Here is a 23,973-nt window from a genome sequence, read left to right as displayed (position 1 = left end):
AGATTTGAAAGTGTGATGTATTCAGAGCATTACAAAATATAACATTTATTTTTAAGATTGAATAGCTAATCAGAAATCAGAAAGTAAAAGACTGTGTTGTAAAATGTGGCTTTTTATCTTGAAGGCATCACAGACTATAACGTAGTGTGGTTTATAATCATGATTCATATTGATTCAGAATGATGATTCTTACCAACAAAAAGTTACATTTTATTTGACACCACCATTCTGTCTCTGTTGGAATGAATTTATCTGTTCTAGGAATCTCATGTAAGTGAAATCATATATTATTTGCCCTTTTACGTCTGACCAATTTCACTTCGCATATTTTCAGGGCTCATCCATTTTGTAGCATGTATCATAATTTCATTCCTTTTTAAGGCTGAATATTCTGTTATATGTACATATGAGTCTCTTCGGAGTTTTGATTTGCTAATATTTTCTCCCATTCTGTGGGTTGTCTTTTTACTTTCTTGTGAGAGGTGGTGGATTTATTTATTTGTTGAATTAGGCTTACCTACTTATTTTTAGAGGAGGTACGGGGGATTGAACCCAGGAGTTCATGCATGCTAGGCATGCTGTCTACCAGTTGAGCTATTATCTTCCCCCTTCTCTTTTTACTTTCTTGATGATGTCTTTTGAAGCACAAAAGTTTTAAATTTTGATGAAGTTCAGTTTATTATTTTTCTTGATTGCCTGTGTTCTTGGTGTATATTTAAGAAACCATTGGCTAGTCCGATGTCACAAAAAATTTACACTCATTTTTCTTCTAAGAGTATTATAGTTTTAACTTACATTTAAGTGTTTGATCCGTTTTGAGTGATTTTTAGTATATGGAGTCCAGTTTAATTCCTTCAGGGTGGATATCCAGTTGTCCCAGCAGCATTGTTGATGAGACTATTCTTTCCTAATTGGCACCTTTGTTGAAAATCAATTGACTATAAATATGAGGGTTTATTTCTGTTTATTTAGATCTTTAATTTTTTAACAAAGTTTTATAGTTGTCAGAGGATACATTTTTGCACTTTTTCAGTAAGATTTATTTCTAAATATTTTGTTCTTTTTGATGCTGTTGTAAATGAAATTGTTTCTTTAATTTCATTTTTTTTAATTGGAGTATAGTTGATTTACAATGCTGTGTTAGTTTCTTTTAATTTCATTTTCTGATTGTTCTTTGCAAGTGTTTAGAGTGCACTTCATTTTTGTATATTGATCTTGTATCCTGCAACTTAGTTCTAATATTTTTTTTCATGGATTTCTTAGAATTTTTTATATGCAATATCATATCTGTGAATAGAGGTGGTTTTACTTCTTTCTTTTCAGTGTGGATGCCTTTTATTTCATTTTCTTGCCTAATTGCCCTGACTAGAACCTCCAGTACAATAATGAATAGACCCGGCAGGAGTGAAATTTTTGTTTTTTCTCCTGATCTTAGGGAGAAAGCATTCAATCTTTAACTATTAAGTGTGATGTTCGTTGAGGGGTTTTTGTAGATGCTCTTTATCAGGTTGAAGGAGTTCCTTTCTGTTCTCATTTGTAGAGTGTTTTCATTATGAAAGGATATTGAATTTTGTTGAATGCTTTTTTTCGTAACCATTCAGATAAACCATTGTTGTTCTGATACATTTTTATGTATGGGTATTTTGTTTGTTTGCTTGTTTATGTATTTTTTTTTTAACATTTGGAAATATTTTGCTTTTAACAAGACAGAATTCTAATTTTATAACTCAAGTTTCAGTAGTTTAAATTTAATCCTTAAAAAACTCATATATGGGCACCTGTCAATTAAAATTGTATGTGAAAAGCTAACGTAATGAGCCTATCCACTCTTTGATAGTATAGTCAGGGAATGCTACTGGAGACATGACATTTCAGTTGTGACATGAAGGTTGAGGAGACCACCAGAGAAGTGTTCTAGGCAAAGAAAGTGAGGCTGTAAGGTATGCAAGTACTCTAAAATGAAGAGTCAGGCAGTCTACAGGAAAGGGAGGGAAGGAGGTAGGAGAGACATGGAGGAGCTGATCACTCACAGGGCTTTGTGGGCCAAGGTGGAGTTTGGGTTGTGACTAAGATTGTATTTTAGTAGGAAGCCATTGATCTTCAGTCAAGGCAATAAGATGGTCATACACACATATCTATATATATTTAAAATGTATCTTTAATACATACTAATGTATTTATAATGCAGTCACATGATGCTGAGGTTTGTTGTGGGGAAAGAGGAAGAGTACAAATAAAATAAGATTCACCATATACTGGTAAATGTTGAAATTTGGTGATGATATGTTGGGGTTTTATTATATTATTCTCTCCATTTTTATGCATGTTGGAAAATTTCCATTAAACATTAAAAAAAACTGGAAAGAAATGATTATCCATTTCTAAATTTTCTTCAATAATATATTAGTTTTTTCCAGGATGACATTTTCTGAATTTTTTTTATTAATAGAAGAATATTTTCATAACAGAGTCAGGTGTTGAAATAAACCACACTGTCAAGATTGTAAATTAATATCAGAAATGTAAAATATTGACCTATAGAAGCACAAAACTGTGTGATAAAGTTAGTAAAGCATTACTTGGCTGATGCAGCTGACTTCATGGTTTTATACTTTTTCAGTCTTTATCAGTGTGGTAATCAGTTCCTGCTTGATAGCCTGCATCATAGGCCAGTGAGTTTCTCTTTCTCGTGTTTTTGGGTAAGGCAGTAGAAAATGAATTGTTCTCTATTTGCTGTGGTGATCAGTCACAGGACTATAAGGAATATAAAATACACAGATGCAAGAATAGTGAAGCTCATGTTGAATAAATGGTCGTATTCTTACTGCATTTATACAATTAGGGATGATATTTTGGGCAGTGAGTAAAATTCTTTCACATTCTGTACTTGTTTGGCTATTGTTTCATCTAATGGTTTTATTTGTTTTTATTTACTTATTTTTTCTTGTTTACAAAGTACATGCTCTTTGTGAAAAAAACAAAGCAAAAACAAAACAAAACAGAAGCATTGCCGAAATGCTTCTAGAATCCTGTCTGTTAGAGAGACCTCACAATTAATGGCTTTCATTACATTCTTTCAGATACCTTTTTGTATATGAGTATATTTTAAATTAATGAAATCATAATGTATGTAGTATGTTGTAGCATGGTTTTATTTTTAATTCGTAAGATGTCTTGGATATCTTTCTTTGTCCATATGAGCAGTTGGATCGTAACCACCTGTAGGTAGAGGATAGTTAGGAATTGGTTTGAGGCCTCAAGGGGAGTTTGAAAGTCAGGACCCATCCTGGGTTCAGCTGCCCTTCCTGACTTCTCACTGCAGTAGAAAGTACCCTCAACCACCTGGGGGAGGGTTTCCAAATAATCAGTCTTTAAACCCTCCCACCCACACCCCTATAGATGTGTTAGACTGGTTTGTAAGAAGTGCTGCTAGGTTGGGCCTATATATTTGGAAAAGACCTCTCAGGGTATTTGTGATTATAACATTCTCACTCTCCCCTCAACCCCAAGATGAAGAACCATTGCTTACAAGAAACTCAAACATATTTACTAGAAGCACAAGAACTTCATTAAAAAAAAAAAAGATTAAGTAAAATAATAGAAGATTAGAGAGATTAATGTAAAAAATAATCCGTCTACACATTACCCAGGGAAAATATGAGCAGTTTATTTCTACTTAAAATATTTACCTTAAGTAAAAGATACAGAACATTAGAGATAAAGGTAAAGTCACCTTCTGAGAGAGAAGCGGTAATAGAAGGAGACCTGGTCACACAAAGGTGACCTGTATGTTTGGTGTCATTCTTCTATTGCTTAGTTTTAGACATTCAGTACATATATGTATATCTATAAACTATGTAGAATATTGCTTTGGAATCATTTTTGGGATAAATATTTGTTTTTAAATCCTATTGCATTTTCATATAATTTTGCAGTTTGCTTTGTCTACTCAGTTGTTTGTTTTACATCTGTCCATGATGATATATACTTCTTTTATTTTAACTGCTGTGTTCCATCATATGAATATATCACTAACCATTCTTCAAGTTGGTGAACGTTTTGAGTTATTTCCTATATTTTAGTACATTATGTACTACAAACTTTGAATAGTAGTAGCATTCAGTGCATGTCTAAGAGCTTCTCAAAGATATAGGCTTTATTAATCTATTTTTTAATTTAAAAAGTTTCAGGTACACAGCATTATAGTTCAAGATCTGTATATACTTACAGAGTGATCGCCACAAGTCTAGTTACCATTCATCACCATACAATTGACTCCCTTCACCCATTGCACCCACCTCCAATCTCCTTTCCTTCTAGTAACCATTAATCTGTTCTCTATTTCTATGAGTTTGTTTTTATTTTATTTTGCTTGTTCATTTGTTTTCATTTTAGATTCTACACATGAGTAAAATACAGTGTCTTTCTCTGTCTGACTTTATTGCACTTAGCATAATACCCTCAAAATCCATCTAAGTTGTTGTAAATGGCAGGATTTCATTCTTTTTTATGGCTAAGTAGTATTCCATTATATATACCACATCTTTTTTACCCATTCCTCCATCGATGGACACTTAGGTTATTTCCATATCTTGGCTATTGTAAATAATGCTGCATCTATCTTTTCAAATTAGTGTTTTCATGTCCTTTGGATAAATACCCGGAAGTGGAATAACTAGGTTGTATGGTAGTTCTATTCTTAATTTTTTCTGGAATCTCCATACTGTTTTCTGTAGTGGCTGCATCAAAGATACATACTTTAGAAATAAAGATGCCAAGTTTTAATAAGATAAATATTTGTAAACTTAACTTAAACAAGCCACACTGCTTGTCAAAGGGGTTCAGTGATTTATATTGCCACTAGTAGTGTATAAGAGTTATTTTCCTTTATCTTTGCCAACATTCGATACTGTCAGACTTTCCGGTTTCTGTTGCTGGTCTGATGGGTATGAAATAACCTCTTGTTTTAATTTGCTTTTCTCATATTTCTAGTGTGGTTGAGCTTATTTTCTTACATTTGCTGATAGTTCTACTTTCCTTCTCTGTGAATTGCCTATTCAATTTCATTACTCATAACTGGCAACAACCTGTGTCTGGTTAGATCTAAATTACACTTTGTAATGACTTTATAGAATTCCCTTATAGGATCATCAATGGCTGCTAAGACCACTGGATGAAAAGAACTGGGGAACCTTTAGTTTAAAAGAGACCCTAAGAGATGTATCATCCAATGCAGCATAAGGACTTTTTTTGGATCCTGCCTATAAAAGCATAAAGACAACCAGAAAAGTCTGAATAGTGACTGGATATTCTATGTTACTCCATGAAGGTTTGGGAAATGGTTCTAACTCAACTATTCATTCAGCATTTATTAATTTCATTTTTTTATAAAGTAAAACTTTCTCCTTATCAACTGTTTGGTTACCCTAAAGAAAGACAGGTGCTAGATTCTGTAATTCATACTTTCATAATTTCTAAGAACTCTTCCTCGTTTTTGTTCTCCCTCCCCTCCACTTCTTTTTAAAAATAGTATAGTGTTCTGGTTTCATGGAGGCAGTAACTTTTCTTTGGTCTCAGTATATTCATTTTAGCTTTTATTTGTTCCCTGCTTTGCCTGTTTCCTCAGAGTACTGTCCCCACCCCACCCACCTTTTTTTAACCCTGATATTAGGTCTTTCTTTTTTAGGTTGGAGCTTCTGAGGGCAGGAACTGAAAGGGAGCTGCCAGTATTACTGTCTGGTATGCAGATTTTCATTTAGTTCCTCTGTTTTCATTTGGCACCTGACTGTGCCTGGCATCCCTCCCCTAGTCCAGAATCTCTCTTACTGAGTTTATTCAGAAAACAAACTTCCTATTTTCTGTATGGGTGGGCGGGGAGGGCCACCTGGCTGTTCTGTCCCCTACTAGGGACATTAATAACTAGTGCTTTTAAACTCCCAATCATCCCCCCTGTTTTCAGCTTACCCTCACTCCAGTTCTCTAATTACATAGTTTCTATAGCTTGGATCTATCATAATTTACTTATCTACTGTTGGTGGACATTCAAGTTATCTTCCAGTTTTGAACTGTTAGAAATAACGCTTCAGTGAATATCCTTGTACATGCCACTTTGTGCATATTTATTTGATTTTTAATGATAGGAAGTGCTTATTATAAAGTTTTGTCATATTACTTTAGATTTCATAAATAATTCTATTTTGTTATTTATTACCTTTTTACTATGGAAATGCTCAAATATTAAAGTAGAATATAATAACTCTCATGTAACCACAGTCAACTATAATGGTTATCAGTATCAAGCCAATATTGTTTCATCTGTCCCTCCCCACATCCCCTCAGCATCTCCTCCACCATAATTTTAAGGCAGATCAAAAGACTATATACCAGTGTGTCTCTAAAAGATAGACTTTAAAAAAAAACAAATATTATCATACTTAAAACCTATAAATGATTATTCCTTAATAATATTTACTATTTAATAAGTGTTCACATTTCCCCAGTTGTCTCATAAGTGTTTTATATCTGGTTGTTTCATTTAAGACTGAAATAAGATGGTCCATATATTTATACTTGGTTTAATATGTCTCTTAGCATCTCTTAACCTGTAACTGTTCTTCTTTTCCCCCCACCTTGTTACTTAGTTTTGAAGAAACTGAATGATTTGTATTAGAAAATGTTCTGCATTTTGGATTTGTGGGGGGTGGGGGGGGTGGAGGAATCACATACCTCAGAGATTGTTTAATAATATGGTTTGTCCTCCTCTTATTTCTTAAAAGATACAATATTGAAAAACAGTTTCATTTAGCTGAGCTGAGTTTAACAGTTATTTAATATAATGGAGCATAGATGAGTGGAGGAGGAGAATATCTTGGTAGATGCTTAGCAGTAAGTCAGCCTTTTTTTGGTGGTATTTTTTAGACAGCTACTGTGTCAAAGTTACTATTTTAAAAGTTGTGTTTTTGTTTTCTTGTTTTTGTTTTTCTTGTTTTCTGTCTCTTGGCATCTTTCTCCAATAAGCAACAATCTATTGGTTTGTTTGTTTTTAACTTAGGAAGCTTGTCTTTTCAAAGTAATCATTTGTTTTTTTCCCCCAGAATAGTGGGGCGAAACAGCTCCTGGAAGCCATCTGGACTTGAAACCATTTTGCTTCATCACAAAGCTTGTTCTTTTTAGATCCTGACATGAGCCTGTATTGTTTACTGCTTTTTTTTTTTTTTCCCAGTGTCTAGTTGCTCCCAGGAGAATTCTGTCTGGAGAGTTCATTTGTTGCTGGCCTATTAGTTATTGAGAGGGGGAAAGGGTTATCTAGTGAAGATGTATTTATAACACATGCTAAAAAAGCCCATTCATGGGCTCTTACCCCTCTCTCCCGAGACTTTTTTTTTAAACTTTATGTATTTATTTTACAATGTGATATTTTTTAAATTGAAGTATAGTTGATGTATGATATTATATGTTACAGGTATACAATATACTGATTCATAATTTTTAAAGGTTATACTCTATTTATAGTTACTGTCAAATATTGGCTATATTCTCCATGTTGTGCAATACATCCTTGTAGCTCATTTTATACCTGACAGTTTGTACCTCTTAGTTCTCCCACCTCCGTCTTGCCCCTCCTCCTTCCCTCTCCCCACTGGTAACCACTAGTTTCTTCTCTACATCTATGAGTCTGTTTCTTTTCTATTATATTCACTAGTTTGTTGTATTTTTTTAGATTCCACATGTAAGTGCTATCTTACAGTATTTGTCTTTCTCTGTCTGAGTTATTTCACTTAGCATAATCCCCTCCAAGTCCATCCATGCTGTACATCAGAAATACATTTTAAATCAACTGTACTTCAGTTAAAAAGCAAACAAAGAAACAAACCATTTAAAATATGGGTAGAAGAACTGAACAGACATTTTTCAAAAAGAGGAAATGCAGATTGCCAACAGGAACAAGAAAAGCTGCCCAACATGACCAATATCAGGGAAATGCAAATTAAAATCACTATGAGGCACCATCTCACACCTGTCAGCATGGCCATCGTCAAAAAGAACCCAAATAACAAATGTTGGCAAGGATGTGGAGAAAAGGGAACCTTTGTACACTGTTGGTGGAAATGCAAATTGGTGCAGCCACCATGGAAAACAATATGGAGGTTTCTCAAAAACCCAAAGACAGAACCACCATATGGCTAAGCAATTCCACTCCTGGGCATATACCCGAGAAAAACAAAGACATTAATTCAAAAAGATATGGACACCCCACTATTAACAGCAGCATTATTAATAATTGCCAAGACATGGAAGCATCCCAAGTGCACATCAATAGATGAATAGATAAAGAAGATGTAGCATATATGTACAATGGAAAATACAACTCATCCGTAAAAAAGAAGGATGTTTTGCCATTTGCACAGCCTTTCATTCACCTTTTTTTTTTGTTTGCACTTTCAAAACCAGAATTTTATAACTGGCATAAACATCTCCATTGCATCAAAAACAACAAAATACCTAGAAATAAACTTACAAAGGAGGTTATCTGTACTCTGAAAACTGTAAAACACTGATGAAGGAAATTGAAGATGATAGAAAGAAATGGAAAGATATATTGTGCTCTTGAATTGAAAGAATCAACATTATCAAAATGGCCATACTACCCAAAGCAATCTACAGATCCATTGCAACCCCTGTCAAAATACTCACAACATTTTTTGCAGAACTGGAACAAACAATTCCAAAATTTATATGGAACCATAAAAGTCCGCGAATTGCCAAAGCAATCTTTTGTAGGCCTTTTTTTTCCCTCTCTCTCTCTCCCTTTCCTTTTTCTCTTTATTTATGGTTTGATGACTAGAGAAAGTCCTTTAACATTTGTTGTAAAGCTGGTTTGGTAGTGCTGAAATCTTTTAGCTTTTGTTTATCTGTGAAGCTTTTGGTTTCTCCTTTAAATCTGAATGAGAGCCTTGCTGGATAGAATATTCTTGGTTGTAGGTTTTTCCCTTTCATCACTAAATATATTGTGCCACTCCCTTCTGGCCTATAGAGTTTCTGCTGAAAAATTAGCTGATAACCTTATGGGAGTTCCCTTGTGTGTTATTTGATGCTTTTCTCTTGCTGATTTTAATATTTTCTCCTTATCCTTAATGTTGGATGACTATGTGCCTTGGTGTGTTCCTCTATGGGTTGATCCTGTGTGATACTCTGCACTTTCTGGACTTGGATGACTGTTTCCTTTCCCAATCGGGGAAGTTTTCAGTGATTATCTCTCCAAAAATTTTCTCACGTCCTTTCTCTCTCTCTTCTCTTTCTAGGATCCCTGTAATGTGAATATTAGTGCCCTTCATGTTGTCCCAGCGTTCTCTTAAACCATCCTCATTTCTTTTCATTCTTTTTTCTGTTCTGCGGTAGTGATTTCCACTAATCTGTCTTCTAGCTCACTGATCCGTTCTTCTGCCTCATTTAGTCTATTCTTGGTTCCTTCTAGTGTGTTACTCATTTCAGTGTTTTTATTCTTCAAATCTGGGTAATCTTTATATTTTCCAACTCTGCTAAAAACTTCGCTCTTTGCATCTATACTCCTCTTGAGTTCTCTGAGTATCTTGGCCATCATTATTTTAAACTCTTTCTTAGATAAATTGCCTATTTCCTTATCACTTATTTCTTCTCCTGGGATTTTATCTTTGTGCCTTGGCCTGGGAAATAATTCCTTTGTTGCCTCATATTGTCTGTTTTTTCTCTGTGTTTGTCAATTCCTTCCACAGGCTTTGGGATTGTTGTTTTCTTATTTCTGGTATCTGCCCCTGGTGGATGAGGCTGGACTAGAGGCTTATGCAGGTTTCCTGGCAGGAGAAGCTGGTGCCTGCCCACTGCTGGGTGAAGCTTGGTCCTGGACTTCTTGTGGGTATGGCCTGTCTAGAGGCCTTTGTGGCTTAGGAAGTCTACTGATGGGTGGGGCTGTGTTCCTGTGTTCCCACCCAGTATGTTGTTTGGCCTGAGGCTCCCCTACAGGCTGTTGGGTGGGGCTAGGTCTTGGTGCTAATGATCCAATCAAGACTTCAGCCTCCAGGAAAGCTCATGTAGATGAACACTCCTGGAATGTCTGCCACTAGCTCTTATGTCCCTTGGGTGAGCCGTAGCCATCCCCCTCATCCCCAGGAGACTCTCCAAATCCAGCAGGCAGGCCTGGCCTAGGTTCCTATGAAATCATTGCCTCTGCCCTTGGACCTGGTGCACATGAGATTCCGTGTATGCTTCCCAAGCGAATGGAGTCTCCCTTTCCCCCAGCCCCATGGGGCTTTTGGGGCCAAGCCCCGCTGGCCTTCAAAACCAGATGGCCTGGGGTCTCCTCCCAGTGCAGGAACCTAGTCCGTGGAGCCTGACATGGGGCTTAGAGCTTCACTCCTGTGGGAGGGCCTCTGCAACTTAACTATTCTTCAGCTTGTGGGTTGCCCACCTAGGGGGTGTGGGTTGCCCACCTAGGGAGTATGGGGCCCAATTATATTGTGAGCACACCCCTCCTGCTGTCCTGTTGTGATTCTCTCTTTATGTTTCTAGTGGCAGAGATCCTTTTTGCTAGGTTCCAGTCTTTTTTCGATGGTTGTTTAGCATTCACTTGTGGTTTCGTTGTAGTTGCGAGGAGAGGCGAACTCATGGTCCTACCACTCTGCCATCTTCACCAATTGGTCCCTTTCCTTTATTATTTTAGAATGTGTAAATAATCCATATTTACTGTAAAAAGAAAAAAAATCAGTAACTTTAGACTGCTTAAGAATAAGGCTATTAAAAGATAAAATCATCTTAAATCTCACCACTGCTAAACAGTCATTTTAATATACACTTTCAGAGCTTTTTTTGCCTATTCCTCCAGTTTATAAAACTAGGATCACACTATATATAATGTTATATATCAAGGCTTTTAAAGTATGATAAAAGTAACACTCTTTAAGGACTTTGATCCACATTGCTAACCTCCACATGTGTTGTACCAGTTGCATTCCAAATAATGAGATACCTTATTTACAAATAAATATTACATACGGTGCACTTGATTACCTCACAGGTGGCTCACTTTGGTATTAAAAATGAATTCAATTATATTACCCATACCTCTCCCCCATCTGTTTATGATGAATAAGTGATACCACCATCCCCCTCATTGGACATAGCAGAAATTTAGATTTTCCCCTTTGCTTTCCTTTTCTCCTCTCCTCTCCTTCATTCAGTCATCAGTCCTGTTTATTTTACCTCCAAGATATATTGATTTCATTCTCAACTCTCCATCCTTACTGCTACTGCATGCAATCATTTTTGGTTTGGGCTACTGTGGTAACCTTTGGTCTCCCTTCAAACACTTGTTCCTATCTCCACACAGTCCGTTCTCCATATCCTCACAGACTAAGCTTTTCAAAGTATGAGTGAAGTTCAGCATCCTTCATGTGATCAACTTATCCTGTAAGGTCTTGTATGATTTATTCCTTGTCTATTTTTCATCCTCATCTCAGGCCATTGTCTTTAAGCTTGGTCATTCTGGACCTCTTTCACTTGATGAACTTTTTGCTCTTTACTTATAAACTTTTTCTTTTTATCCTTCAGGTCTCAGTTTAAATGTCTCAGGAATGTCTTCCCAGAGTCATACCAAGTTAGTTCCCCATTAAACACTTTTCTGATATCTTGTGCTATTTCTTGTGTCATATGTGGTTTACACACATTACAGTGTGGTTGCATTGTGTGTGAACTTGAATGTGATTTTTAAGTCTCATTTTGTATTCAGAATTTGAAATGTTAACTCCTTTTTTTAGGAAGGCCTTGCAACAATCATGTCATATACAAGTTTGAGACTGAGTTGTAAACGAAGGTTGTGTTGTTATCCCATGTTGGTGTCACTTAGGTAGTAACAAATACCAGCCATCCCTTATCAGTATTACCTCAGATCAAGCAACTATTGGATTACTAATCTTTGCAAATCAATCTTTTGGTAGTTACCCATGTTTAATGTCTATTTTCTTCTACCAGATTTCAAGCAGTGGAGCATTGGAATCAGGGCAGTCTTGTAATCTACTACATTCCCAGCACCTTAGAATGATTAGAACAGTTGGGACTCAAGTTGTGTGTTGAAAGGATGGGCGAATGAATGGAATCTTATTTGCCCTCTTACTCCCTTTGTGAATCAAAGAAGAGACTCCCAATTTATTCTTTGGATAATGGTTTACCCTTAATATCATTTACTGACATTTCAATTCCAAATTGTATTTCCATGGGCATGCCATGATCTTTATGCCTCTGTGTCCGCATGTGCTGTTACCTTTGCGTGAACTGACTTTACCCCACCTCATCAGATAAACTGTTTCTTTTAGAGTCAGCTGAAATGGCTTTTCTTTTTTGAAAAAAGCACGTTTAATTACTTATTTTTCTATGTTTCTGCTGCCCCTTATGCTTGCTGCTGTTGTAACACTCAGCATGTTATGTTGATAACTGTTTATTGTGTTTCTTTGATGGCTTGCATGAAGTAAGTGCTTGGATTGCTTGGGTGTATAAAGAGTTTTAGTTTTTGGTTAATATGTTATTTAAGAGTATAGCTTATGAATGTCATTACTTAGTAATTTGTAATAAATATCTTTATACTATCTTCCTATTCTGTACTTCTGCTGGTGTCTGGAGAAGAGTCATTGTAAATAAGTGTGGTTTTATTTAATTTAATTGTGACAACCTTTTTTTTTTTTTTTTTTTGGTTAAAAAGTGACAGAATGAGATATGTTCCTATTATTATGTTATCTCAGTTTGTGTGTTAAGTTGAAAATACAGGAGTAGAAAGCGGACATGCTTCTCTGAAGTAAATTAACAAGTCATTAAAACAGGAATCGGACATGTCTGTAAACCACAAAGCTACAAAGAGATTCAGCAGTACTCATATGTGCTACTAGCTCACCTAGGATCTCTGAGCATAGAAGAGAAGTAGAAAGCCTTGTTGGAGAACTTTTTTTTTTATTTTTTAAAGTATGATTCATACCACCTATTGCCTACTTATTTTCACTATAGTTTGAGAGGATTAGATACAGAAAAAAGAAACAGTTCTCACTAACTCCTTTATGTTCTACCCCTAACCCACATCTAGGAAAAAGGACTCCCCTTTTAGGACCATGGATCCAAACCTTTTTCTGCCAACAGTTCTATTTTGGCATCTGATTGAATTTCATGGCACCTTCTCTATTTCTATTCCAGTTTTCTTTTTCTTAAATTTTTATATCAGTATTTCTTACTTTCACATTGTTGTTAAGTGCCATATAGAATTAGGCCATTTTCTGAAATTTTCTGTACTAATTATCAGTGTTCTGTTTCTGAGCTACTCTACCCTATAACAACTTATGTTCCCAAGGTTATTTATGTTGTCAGGGATATTTCACAAAACAATAGCTCAGAATTAGCCTATTTGACAAGTATTTTTCCTGGGTGTAGCAATTTAGAAAATTTCAGTCATTTGTTACTTGTTCTTGATTACTCTTTGAAGGCTATTAAGAAGTATTTCTCCTCCTAGGCTCTCAGTACCCTGTGTGATCTGTTAACATGCCTTATCATGCCTGAGGAAAATTTACTTTTGTTGTACAATAGTGATTAGCATTTTAAATGAGGGCAGCATCTATACAATCCCAAACTAAGATTTAATACGCATTTAAAACTGGGATTTTTCTTAAACTCAAAATGGCTTAAAGACCTAAGTGTAAGACCTGACTCTATAAAACTCCTAGAGGAAAAGATAGGTAGAACACTGGCATAAATTGCAGCAATATTTTTTTTGAGCCAACTCCTAGAGTAATGGAAATAAAAGCAAAAATAAACAAATGGGACCTAATTAAACTTAAGAGTTTTCGCACAGCAAGGGAAACCATAAGCAAAACAAAAAGACAACCTATGGAATGGGAGAAAATATTTGCAAATGATGCAGCTGACAAGGTATTAATTTCCAAAATATACAAGCAGGTCACACAGCTCAATATCAAAACAAACAAACAAACAACCTAATCAAAAAATGGACAGGAAATCTAAATGACATTTCTCCAAAGAAGACATACAAATGGACAACAGACACATGAAAAGATACTCAACAGCACAAATTGTTCAAGAAATGCAGATCAAATCCACAGTGACGTGCCACTTCATACCAGTCAGAATGGCCATTATCAGAAAGTCTAAAAATAAATGCTGGAAAGGGTGTGGGGGAAAAAGGAACCCTCCTACACTTTTGGTGGGAATGTAAACTGGTGCAGCCACTCTGGGGAACAGTATGGAGGTTCCTTACAAAACTAATGTATGATCCAGCAATCCCACTCCTGGGCATATATCTGGAGAAGATTGTAATCCAAAAAGACACATGCACCCCAGTGTTCATAGAATCACTATTTACAATAACCAAGACATGGAAGCAACCTAAATGTCCTTCAAAAGAGGAATGGATAAAGAAAATGTGTGTCTGTATACACACACGTTCACACATAATGGAGCACTACTGAACCATAAAAAGAATTAAAATAATGTCATTTACAGCAACATGGATGGACCTAGAGATGGTCATACTAAGTGAAGTAAGTCAAACAGAAAGACAAGTATCATATATCACTTATACTTATATGTGGAACCTTAAAAAAAAAAAAAGACACAAACTTATTTACAAACAGAAAGAGAGCCATAGACATAGAAAACAAACTTACGGTTACCAGAGGAGAAAGGGAGGGAGGGATAAACTGGGAGTTTCGGATTGGCTGATACAAACTACTGTGTACAGAATAGATAAACAGCAAGGTCCTATTGTATAGCACAGGGAACTATATTCAGTGGCCTGTAGTAACTGAATCACTATGCCATATACCAGAAACTAATACAATGTTGTAAATCAAAAAAACAAAAAACAAAAAACAAAAAACAAAAAAAAAAAATGAAGAAAAAAAAAGAATATATAGCAGAAAAATGGAGGACAAAAGGCAGTTAATTAAAATAGTATTTTGTTTTTCTAAAAATAAATAAATAAATAAATAAATAAATAAATAAATAAATAAATAAATAAATAAATTGGGATTTTTCATGGGAGGGTGGGAAGGAAATAGCTCAGTGTGTATAATAGAGTGTGTATGCTCAGTTCTCCTGGGTTCAATCCCCAACATCTCCATTACAAGATAATAAAATTGATATTTTTCAAGAACAGAGAGAGTTTTTAAAAATTATTTTTTAAAAAATCAAAATTTATAATTTTTGTAATGGAGGAAAATCATTTTTAAATTTCTTACAGAGTTTGAAGATGCACTGAAATTGAATGCATAGTTTGTTTCATATATTTTTCTTCCTGGGAAAAGGTTTATTTTCATAAGATTCTCAAAGAAGTTTGATTCCAAAAAGCTTAAGATTCACTGTTTGGAAAAAAAAAGTCCCTTTTTCTTTTGGTCTGTTTACTTAAGGTGATATTTGCTTAAGTCATAATAAAATGTGAAAAAAAAATTGAACTGGGTGTAAGTCTGCTTGTGGAGTAAGCGTATAGTAGTGATTACTAAATAGTTATAGGTTATTCATGCCCTTATGAAGCCAGACTGGGTCACTAAGAAACAAAGCAGACGTGAAGCTGTGTGACTGTGATAATATTTCTTCCATCATTCAGAAAGCAGTTCTGAAAAGGCAGGGAAAAAAAGTTGGATTTTGTCCTAATTTTATTGAGAAATAATTGACATATAACATTGTGTAAGTTTAAGGTATACAATGTAATGATTTGAATAGTGTATATATTGCAAAATGATTACCACAAAAAGGTTACCACATTGTCATCACATCACATGCAGTTTTTTTTGGCGGGGGCAGGGTTATGGTAAGAACTTTAAAAATCTACTTTCTTAGCACCTTTCAAAAATATACAATACAGTAGTGTTGTTAACTGTAGTTATTACCATGTAGTTTGTTACACTCCCAGGACTTTGAAGGGGAAATCTGTACCCTTTGACTACCTTCACCTATTTTCTTCACCCCTTCCCCTTGCCCTTGGCAAGTGCCAGTCTGTTAGTGGTGAAAGTTTTTGTTAGGAGTTCAGTAGCACAGCATTTTAACTGTTACTTAGTAAACTCTGCTGTATGTTCTTTAAAACAGCGTTTTGTCTGTAGCACACAAGCCTATTAATTTCTGGTTACTTGCGCAGATATGGCAGTTCAGTTGGCCAAGCAAGGGAGCATCATTTTCAAGATAGGCTAAAAAATAATTACATTAAAAAAATTAATTCTTAGTCTTTGCTTATGTCCCCAGACAAAATATTGAAATAACTTACTCAGACTTTGTTAGTAACATCCTGTTATGTAGTGGTGCTTTTCTGTTCAGTGTATCCTTTGTATCATCTGCCTACATTCAGTTTGTAGCCAGTCAACAGTCTTGGAAGGCGGGGATAGTGTGGTACTCACAGTCATGTTCCATGTGCCTCTCACATGTTAAGTTGTCTAACTAAGTAGTCAGTACACATTTCCTGAATAAATGAATGAATTTGTTAAGTTTACCTCTTTTCTTATAATTACTATAACTTTTGTTCCTTCTTTATATGTTGTTTTTAGATTAATATTCTGTAAAATAAATAACTGTTTGAGGCTTCTCAGAAACCTCACAAAGATGAAAAATTTTCATAAAAAGGTAGAGGGCAAGAGTGCTAAATGTGCAGTTTGTGGAAGGTCTTAAAGGGTCTCTAAGCCCCTGAGAAAGACAGGCAGTATTTGACGTGAGTGAGGGCATTACTTCTGGAGAAACATGGTTATTGGTTGTATCAAATTCCCAAGTGGTCTATGAACTCCCAAATGATTAGGAATCAGTATTTCAGAGGTTGTAGGTTTTACGCTTCGAAGATAAAGAAAATACTGGCTGATAACATGAGGAAATCAAATGGCTCTTGAGGGAAAGTATATGAATATACTAGATTGCTTTTAGCTTCTGGTGATAGAAATCAACTCAAGCTCATATCAAGTAGAATGTATTTGTTTATGTAACTGAAAAAATAAAACAATTGGGAAATGCTGGCCTCAGTAACTACTGAATCTTGGACTCAAACAGTATCTTTAATTAGGGTTTTTTTTTTTTTCCCCTCCTTGTCCTTTGTTTTACTTTACATTGGCTTTGTTCTCAGGCATGCTCTTTCTACATGTTAAAAAAAAATGTCCATCTGTAGCTTAAACCCTCTAGATTCTTAGAGTTTGCAATTCCAGAGGAAGAGAGGTAGTGTTCTTCCTAAAAACTGACAAATGTCCCAGAGAGGACTCTAACCACTACCACTCATACACCCACCCCTAGGGAGATGGAGTCCTTACCAGTTGAACTGCATGGACATGATAGAATTAGCATGAAACTAGGGAAGTTCCTCAAAGGAAGACAGTGTGCAGACAAAAAAACAATGTCTACTACAGTTATTGAAAACAATGTCTACTACAGTGATAAGACAGATAAAGTAGATAATTGAAAATTTCATATTAAAACTAAAAAACTAAGTTTGTGAACTGTACACTTTTCTATATGGGTTTTAGGTTTTTATTCTGAAAGCTTTTTTCATTTATTTATTCATTCATTTATTTAACAAATATTTGAGTACTTGCTTATGTGTCATCTTCATTCTTTGCACTGGGAACACAACAACAAACCCCTGCCCTTATGGAACCTACATTCCGGTGAGACAAGGCAGATAATAAATAAGATAAATTACTAATATATAGTATGTTAGATTGAGATAAGTGCTGTAGAGAAAAGCAGAAAGGGAAGTAGGCAGTAGCCAATATGATGATTTAAATATGATGGCCAAAGAAAGTGTTAGTAAGAAGCTGACATTAGAGCAAAGATTTTAAGGAGGTCAGGAGGGAACAAGCCATTTGGATATCTGCGGGAAGATAATTCCAGGCAGTAGGAAGCAAGTGCAAAGGCTTATGTTAGAGGAACTGCAAGGAGGCTTGAATCAGAGTATGTAAAAGAGGTGGGGGAGACAGGGAGGAAGAGTAGTAGAAGATGATGTCAAAGACGTTTGAGGATGGTAGATTGTATTGGTCCTGGAGGGCTATGGTAAGGACTTTGGGATAATGTAAGCATTCTGATTTTTTAAAAGAGTCACCCTAACTACTGCATGGAAAATACATTGTAGAGGGGCAAGGGTGGGAAGTAAGGAGACCAGTTAGGAGGCTATTGCTAATTGCATTCATCCAGGCACTAGATAATGGTGGCCCAGACCAGGATGGACATGATGAAAAGTGGTCAGATCTGCAGGTAGATTTGCTGATGAATTGGATATGAAGTATTAGAGAAAGAGTAGAGTGAGGGCTGACACCGAAGTTTTGGGCTTGAGCAACTGATCAGAGTAATATAATAAGTTAGGTAAGACCCCGAGGAGCTAGCTTTGACATGTTAAGTTTAAGGTTCTTATTAGATGGTCAAATGAAGTTGTCCAGGAAGCAGTTGGACATTACGAAACTGGAGTTCAGGTCTGAGCTAGAGATTGGGCTAGAAATTTGGAGATATCCAGCATTTAGTTAGTATTTAAAGTTGTGAAACTCGGTAAGATCACCAGGGAATAAGAGTAAACAACAAACAAAAAATTGTCCAGGGACTGAGCTTGCTAATGTTAAGTAGTTGGAGACAAGAGGAAGAACCAACAAAGAAGACCAATAAGGAGCAGTTAGTCAAGTGGAAGGGAAACAAGGAAAAAACCAAATTGGAAAAAAAAAAAGCTTTAAGGAGTAGTGAGTGATCATTGTCAAACAATGCAGATAAAACAATTTTAAAAACAAGATTAGGACCGACATTTAATGATTAGATTTAATGATAATCTCCATGATGAGAGCAGTTTTAGTAAATTAAATTTGATTGGTGGAGATATTTCTGCTATGTGCTTTTAGGAATTTAAACTCCGTGGTTCAGGTAATCTAGAAGACTGTTCATTAATCAGATAATCATTTAACATAAATTTATTCATATTCCATTATTCTTTAGTTCTCTATTATACATGTTATATACAAAATTATGTAAAAATGTATGTTAAACTTGGATGAATATGCAAGTATACTATTTGAGTTAAAGGATTTATATATATGTATTTTCATTTTTCTTTTCACTTTTTATTCATTTATTTGTTTATTATTTTTTATTTTAAGGATTTATATATTTGGAGTACATATTTGTATTTTCTTTGGAATGCCTCTTTTATGATGTGGAAACACTTTAAACAAATTATTTTGTCACTTTTTTCCTTCTATATTTGAAGATTTTAAAACTTAGTTTTTATAGAGAAAACTAAAAAATCAACCTAAATTCATGATTCTGAGATCTTTTTAGGTAGTTAGTGCCTAATTTTAAAAATTTCATTTATCTAGTGCAAATAATATATTTTTCTTCTTTATTAGAAATTCATTGAATTTGAAGACTCTCAAGAACAGGAGAAAAAGGATTTACAGACCAGGGTGGAATCTTTAGAATCTCAAACAAGACAACTTGAACTCAAAGCGAAAAACTATGCTGACCAGAGTAAGTAAAGCATGTTAAAAAAATGGAATGACTCAAGCTGACATTTGACTAGGGTTTCAAATATATGGTTGGAATTGTCACCCCAGACTCAAGAATAAGACCTGGAAACGAGGTTGTGTTCTTTTTTGTTCACATTTTCATGTGGTACCCATGTCTGCAGAAATGACTAAATCAGATACCTGTAAGACTCTCTTCTTCAATTTAGCCTCTCAAGCTTTTGTTTGTAATTTACATCGTATAGTAGTTAACATTATGCTGTATCCATTATGCAGGATCTAGAGTGTGTTCATGTGGATTATTTCTTCTAATTTTGATCAGCTACACAAAATTCCGTTGGTTTCCGTAATGCTTTCAAATTTTAAAATGTAAGAGAAAATCTAGCTTTGAAGTATGTGTGAAAAAATAACTGAATTCTCTTTTTCATGCTTTTCTAGTGGAAAACTGTGGTGTTTAGGGAATAGAATGTTGTTTTTTCAAAATCATTTCATTTTAAACATAATTTCATATATTATTCTTGATTCAAAAATATTTAATTGTTTCAAATCCCAAGGATACTTTCCCCTTTTTGGCTAATGAAAGGGGACCTAATTAAGTCAAAATTCGAAACAGAAACTTCGTGACATATTTTCATGTTTGATTCAGGCAGGCAAGTCACTCTCCAGTTTTCCATTCCAAGATTGTAAACTTTAGAATCCTTGGGAGCAAGAGATGGCCAGCAGTCACTCTTTCCACATCACACATTAAGGCTACATAGTGAGACCTGCTGTAAAGGGATTGGCATTTATGAAGGATAACCTTCACTACCAGGTTTAGAGTTTGTATGATAACTGACTGGTTCCCTTTAGGCCTCTGGAAGAGCCTAATGGAGCTAAACCTAGAATCACTGGGAATCTGGAGTTTAAGCAGATGTCATAGAAGGGAGCTGAGGATAAGCCAACTAGAGTGAGACCGAATGAGCATGTGTCATGTCTTTGTTCTTTTTAGGCTTGTGGATAGCTAGAGTGCTGTATCTTTGGTTTTTTAACATTGGATACATCGAGTGATTTCTGATTCTACTGTAGAAATTTGAAATCTTAGCTGTATGATGGACTCCACATTGCATACACTAACAAATTGTTGGACTCACAGTACCCTGAGTACCACTCATCTAAGGACACCGTCTTGTAGCAGTTGCAAGCTTTTGGTACATTTCAAGAGTTGAGCATTCTCTACTCAAAGGATGAGAAAAAATAGCTATTGGAGATAATATTTTAATCCTAACTTCGTATCAGGGAGTATATAGTATTTTAGAACCAAGTACTAAAGGTGCGTTTGTGACAGAACCAACCTCTTATTATAGTTTTACCTTACTAAATTTACCTCCTGATTTCTGAGGAGTATCAAGTTTTGGATAAGGAAATTTTCTTTTATCTTAGAAAGGACTCCTTGTCTAGAATCTTCTTATGCATTTAATAAGCTGCCGATATAAAAGGAAGATATTAAAAGAAGAATTACCTTGTACTTGATATAGTAGTTTCTTAATTAAGATTGTTATCCAGTCCAGTGAGTCATAGCTACCCTTTTTGGAATTCTCATGTTCTTTGGTATCCATTCTCTCAAATTATCGTTTTTCCATTTTAATTCAAAATACTTTTTAAAAATAAGGTGTCACTTTAAAAAATACAGAGGGGATGAGAAAATTTTTCACCAAGTATTAGATACGGTCTTGAGCTAAATTTGATCAGAAAACTTAATTTTTGTTATTAATATAATATCCCTCCAGGAATTTCTCCCAGTAGGTGTCTGCTATCCCATTTTGAAATAAATCTTGTTGTCTAAATAACAGTAAGAATTTAAAGCTGTGGTTAATCAAAATTGACCATTCAGATGCACAAAGCTGATGAATCTCTTGGTCCATGAGCTGAGGCTATTATGAGTCTCTTTTTATTAATAGTTTAGAACTTACTCCCTTCTCCTTTGATACCTTGGAATCTTTTTCTCTTTTCCATCTAATTGTTCTCTTCTCTCTTTACATCTAAAAAATTTGGCAGGGGTGAGGGAATAGTTTGACTTTTTTTTTTTTTTTTTTTAACTTTTTTCATTTTACTGCCTTAGGTTTTCCCTGCCCAAAATCTTTGGTGTGAATCAAAGCTTCTTATTTTTTTAAAAAGGTGGTGGTAGGAGAAAATCTCTAAGAATCATCTATGCCCTATCCTATTGGAAAACTGAGACTAGGAATATATTTTTTTCCAGAGATGAAAACAAATTTAAATGGATATATGTCAGAATTTATTAATTCTTTTTTGTGTAATAGGAAGCAATATCTGGACTGTTTAATACATATTTAAAAAAAATTTGGGTTTTATTTTGAGTGGGGGATTGGGTTTGTTCGGTTGTTTGTTTATTTTAATAGAGGTACTGGGGATTGAACCCAGGACCTTGTGCACATTAAGCAATGCACTCTGCCACTGAGCTACCCTCCCCACATGGACTATTTAATCTTAATTCTACTATTTTGTTTTTTAAAGACTAAATAGTGATTTTATTATAGTGACTGTAACCTAACATCTATTTTTTCAAACTTTTTAAGTGTTTTAAGAGTGTTTTTTGGTGTTTCAAACATCTGTTTTTAAATAAGCATTTGTTTAAGGCCAAAGAAATTGCTGATGATGGTACCTAGAGAGAGCAGGGATAGATGCAGTTTTTTCAGTTTAGTGCTATTTTGACTGCCATACGATGCCATATGACACAAAATCTTGTCTGATTTCCATGTTTTGTTTGTATAATATAGTAAGAGTCTTTAATTTTAAAAGACTGTGGATTCTGATTGACATGGTTTAGGGCATATCCCTTTTAAAAAGTAGCCACAGTAAAAGTTCAAGTTCTGCTTTGAGACCACTTCTTATGTTAAAAGAGGAAATTTTGGTTGTAGTTACTTGCTATTTGAGAAACAAGAAAAATTCAAGAAATAGGAACTGAATTAAAAGGCACGCTATAGCTTTTGATAGTATGAAATCTATCAGATTGTGGTATGATTTCATAATGTTGAAAAATTGAGTCTATAAAAATTTTGTTTAAATTTTCTGATATTTTATTTTGGAGGTTTCTGATTACTCTCTTCTCAAAATTTAAGCTACGTAAGGAATATATTTGGCTTTTCAAACATGAATAAAGAATTTTGAAAGGTGCCACATATTATTTCTTTTCTGGGAATGTTAGTAACACTGCTTGGTAGTTAACATCTTGTAAGCCTTGAGGAAGAATCTGAAATACTTACAGAGTAGAATAAGGAACTTGTGGATTGAGAAAAGCCTGTTGGTGCTTTCAGCTATGTAAGGTGTCTATAATCAACCCTGCCATTCATATTGTGGCAGTAATGGGTCCTTTGTCAGAAAATATTTTTTATATTCATTATTTCTGTTACATATTGATTATTTCTATTCTTGTAAAGCCAAGTACTATCTCAATTAATTCAAGTAAATATAGACATTTTAATATAGTTAAAAATATTAGACTACTACTATCTGCCTAGTATTCAGCCTTGAGGTATGGCTTTGGCACAGAGGAATATGATATGGTCATTATAGTCAAAGAAATCATAGTTTTGTGTGTGGGAGGAAAGGTTATGTGTATGACCTTCTAGTCTTTTCCGCATGTACTGTGCTTTTATATTACTGCAGTTAGAGTGTATATAAAATTTTGTATCCTTTTTTTTAACATTATCATAAGTATTTTCCTTACTGTGTAGTGTAATCTCTAATTGTTATTTTTTAGATGTCTGCCTACACCCATCATCCAGAAGCTATGCCATCTTTTAACAATTCTTGTTTTCCCCGAGAAACTATGCTTTCTCCTTTTCTCTAGTGAGAATAGCCACTTCTCTTTTGACCTTGGCTACTCAGAAACCGAGAACAAACTTTGAAATACAGCTGTAACAACTGGTTGGGGCCTTACTTGGTTGTCATATTCATAATGTTTTTTTCCTTGATCCACATTTTACACATACATGATGAATTTTTATGATATGTTCTTATAAACTATATCAAATCCTTTGTGGAATGAAGGAATGAATATAGGTGAATTAAAAAAAAAAACCTCAAAAAGCTTCTCTTGGTTGATTGGACATTTTTTCCAATGTAGTGAATCATATTACAGTGAATATTTTTTCACACCTATGGACTTCCCTCTTTTGGTAATTTTCTTAGGGCATATTTACAGAAGCAGGTCAAGGAACGTGAACCTTTTTTTTTTAGTGGTTCTTGGTATTTAATAGTGTTTGGCCATTTTTAGTGTGAACAGAATTGGAGAAGTAAGAATTAGTAGCAAATTCCATTTTATTGATCATAACTTAAGAATTTGAATTGTTATTTACAATATATTAGCACTCAGAGCTGATATAGAACTATTTATTTGATTCTCTCTTGGGAAAATTCTGCTGTCCTCAAGTTACTTGAGTTTATAAACAAGAGATGAACTTTTCCTTGATTCCCTTGA

At 34.7% G+C, this 23,973-nt stretch overlaps 1 protein-coding gene across 2 annotated transcripts in view; it reads left to right on the top strand.

Annotated features, from left to right (window-relative positions):
* Positions 1–23,973, top strand: part of SPAG9 (sperm associated antigen 9) — a 133,088-nt gene that overhangs the window by 9,201 nt on the left and 99,914 nt on the right. For both annotated transcript variants that reach the window (XM_010949611.3, XM_045512583.2), the window contains exon 2: positions 19,380–19,500. In XM_010949611.3, the coding sequence (XP_010947913.1) occupies positions 19,380–19,500 (121 nt within the window). The remainder of the gene's footprint in view (positions 1–19,379; positions 19,501–23,973) is intronic.

This window comes from Camelus bactrianus, chromosome 16, assembly GCF_048773025.1.
Source record: "Camelus bactrianus isolate YW-2024 breed Bactrian camel chromosome 16, ASM4877302v1, whole genome shotgun sequence".
Lineage (NCBI taxonomy): Eukaryota > Metazoa > Chordata > Mammalia > Artiodactyla > Camelidae > Camelus > Camelus bactrianus.
The sequence above is the reverse complement of the archived record's forward strand: the minus strand, read 5'-3'. Positions and strand labels throughout refer to the sequence as shown.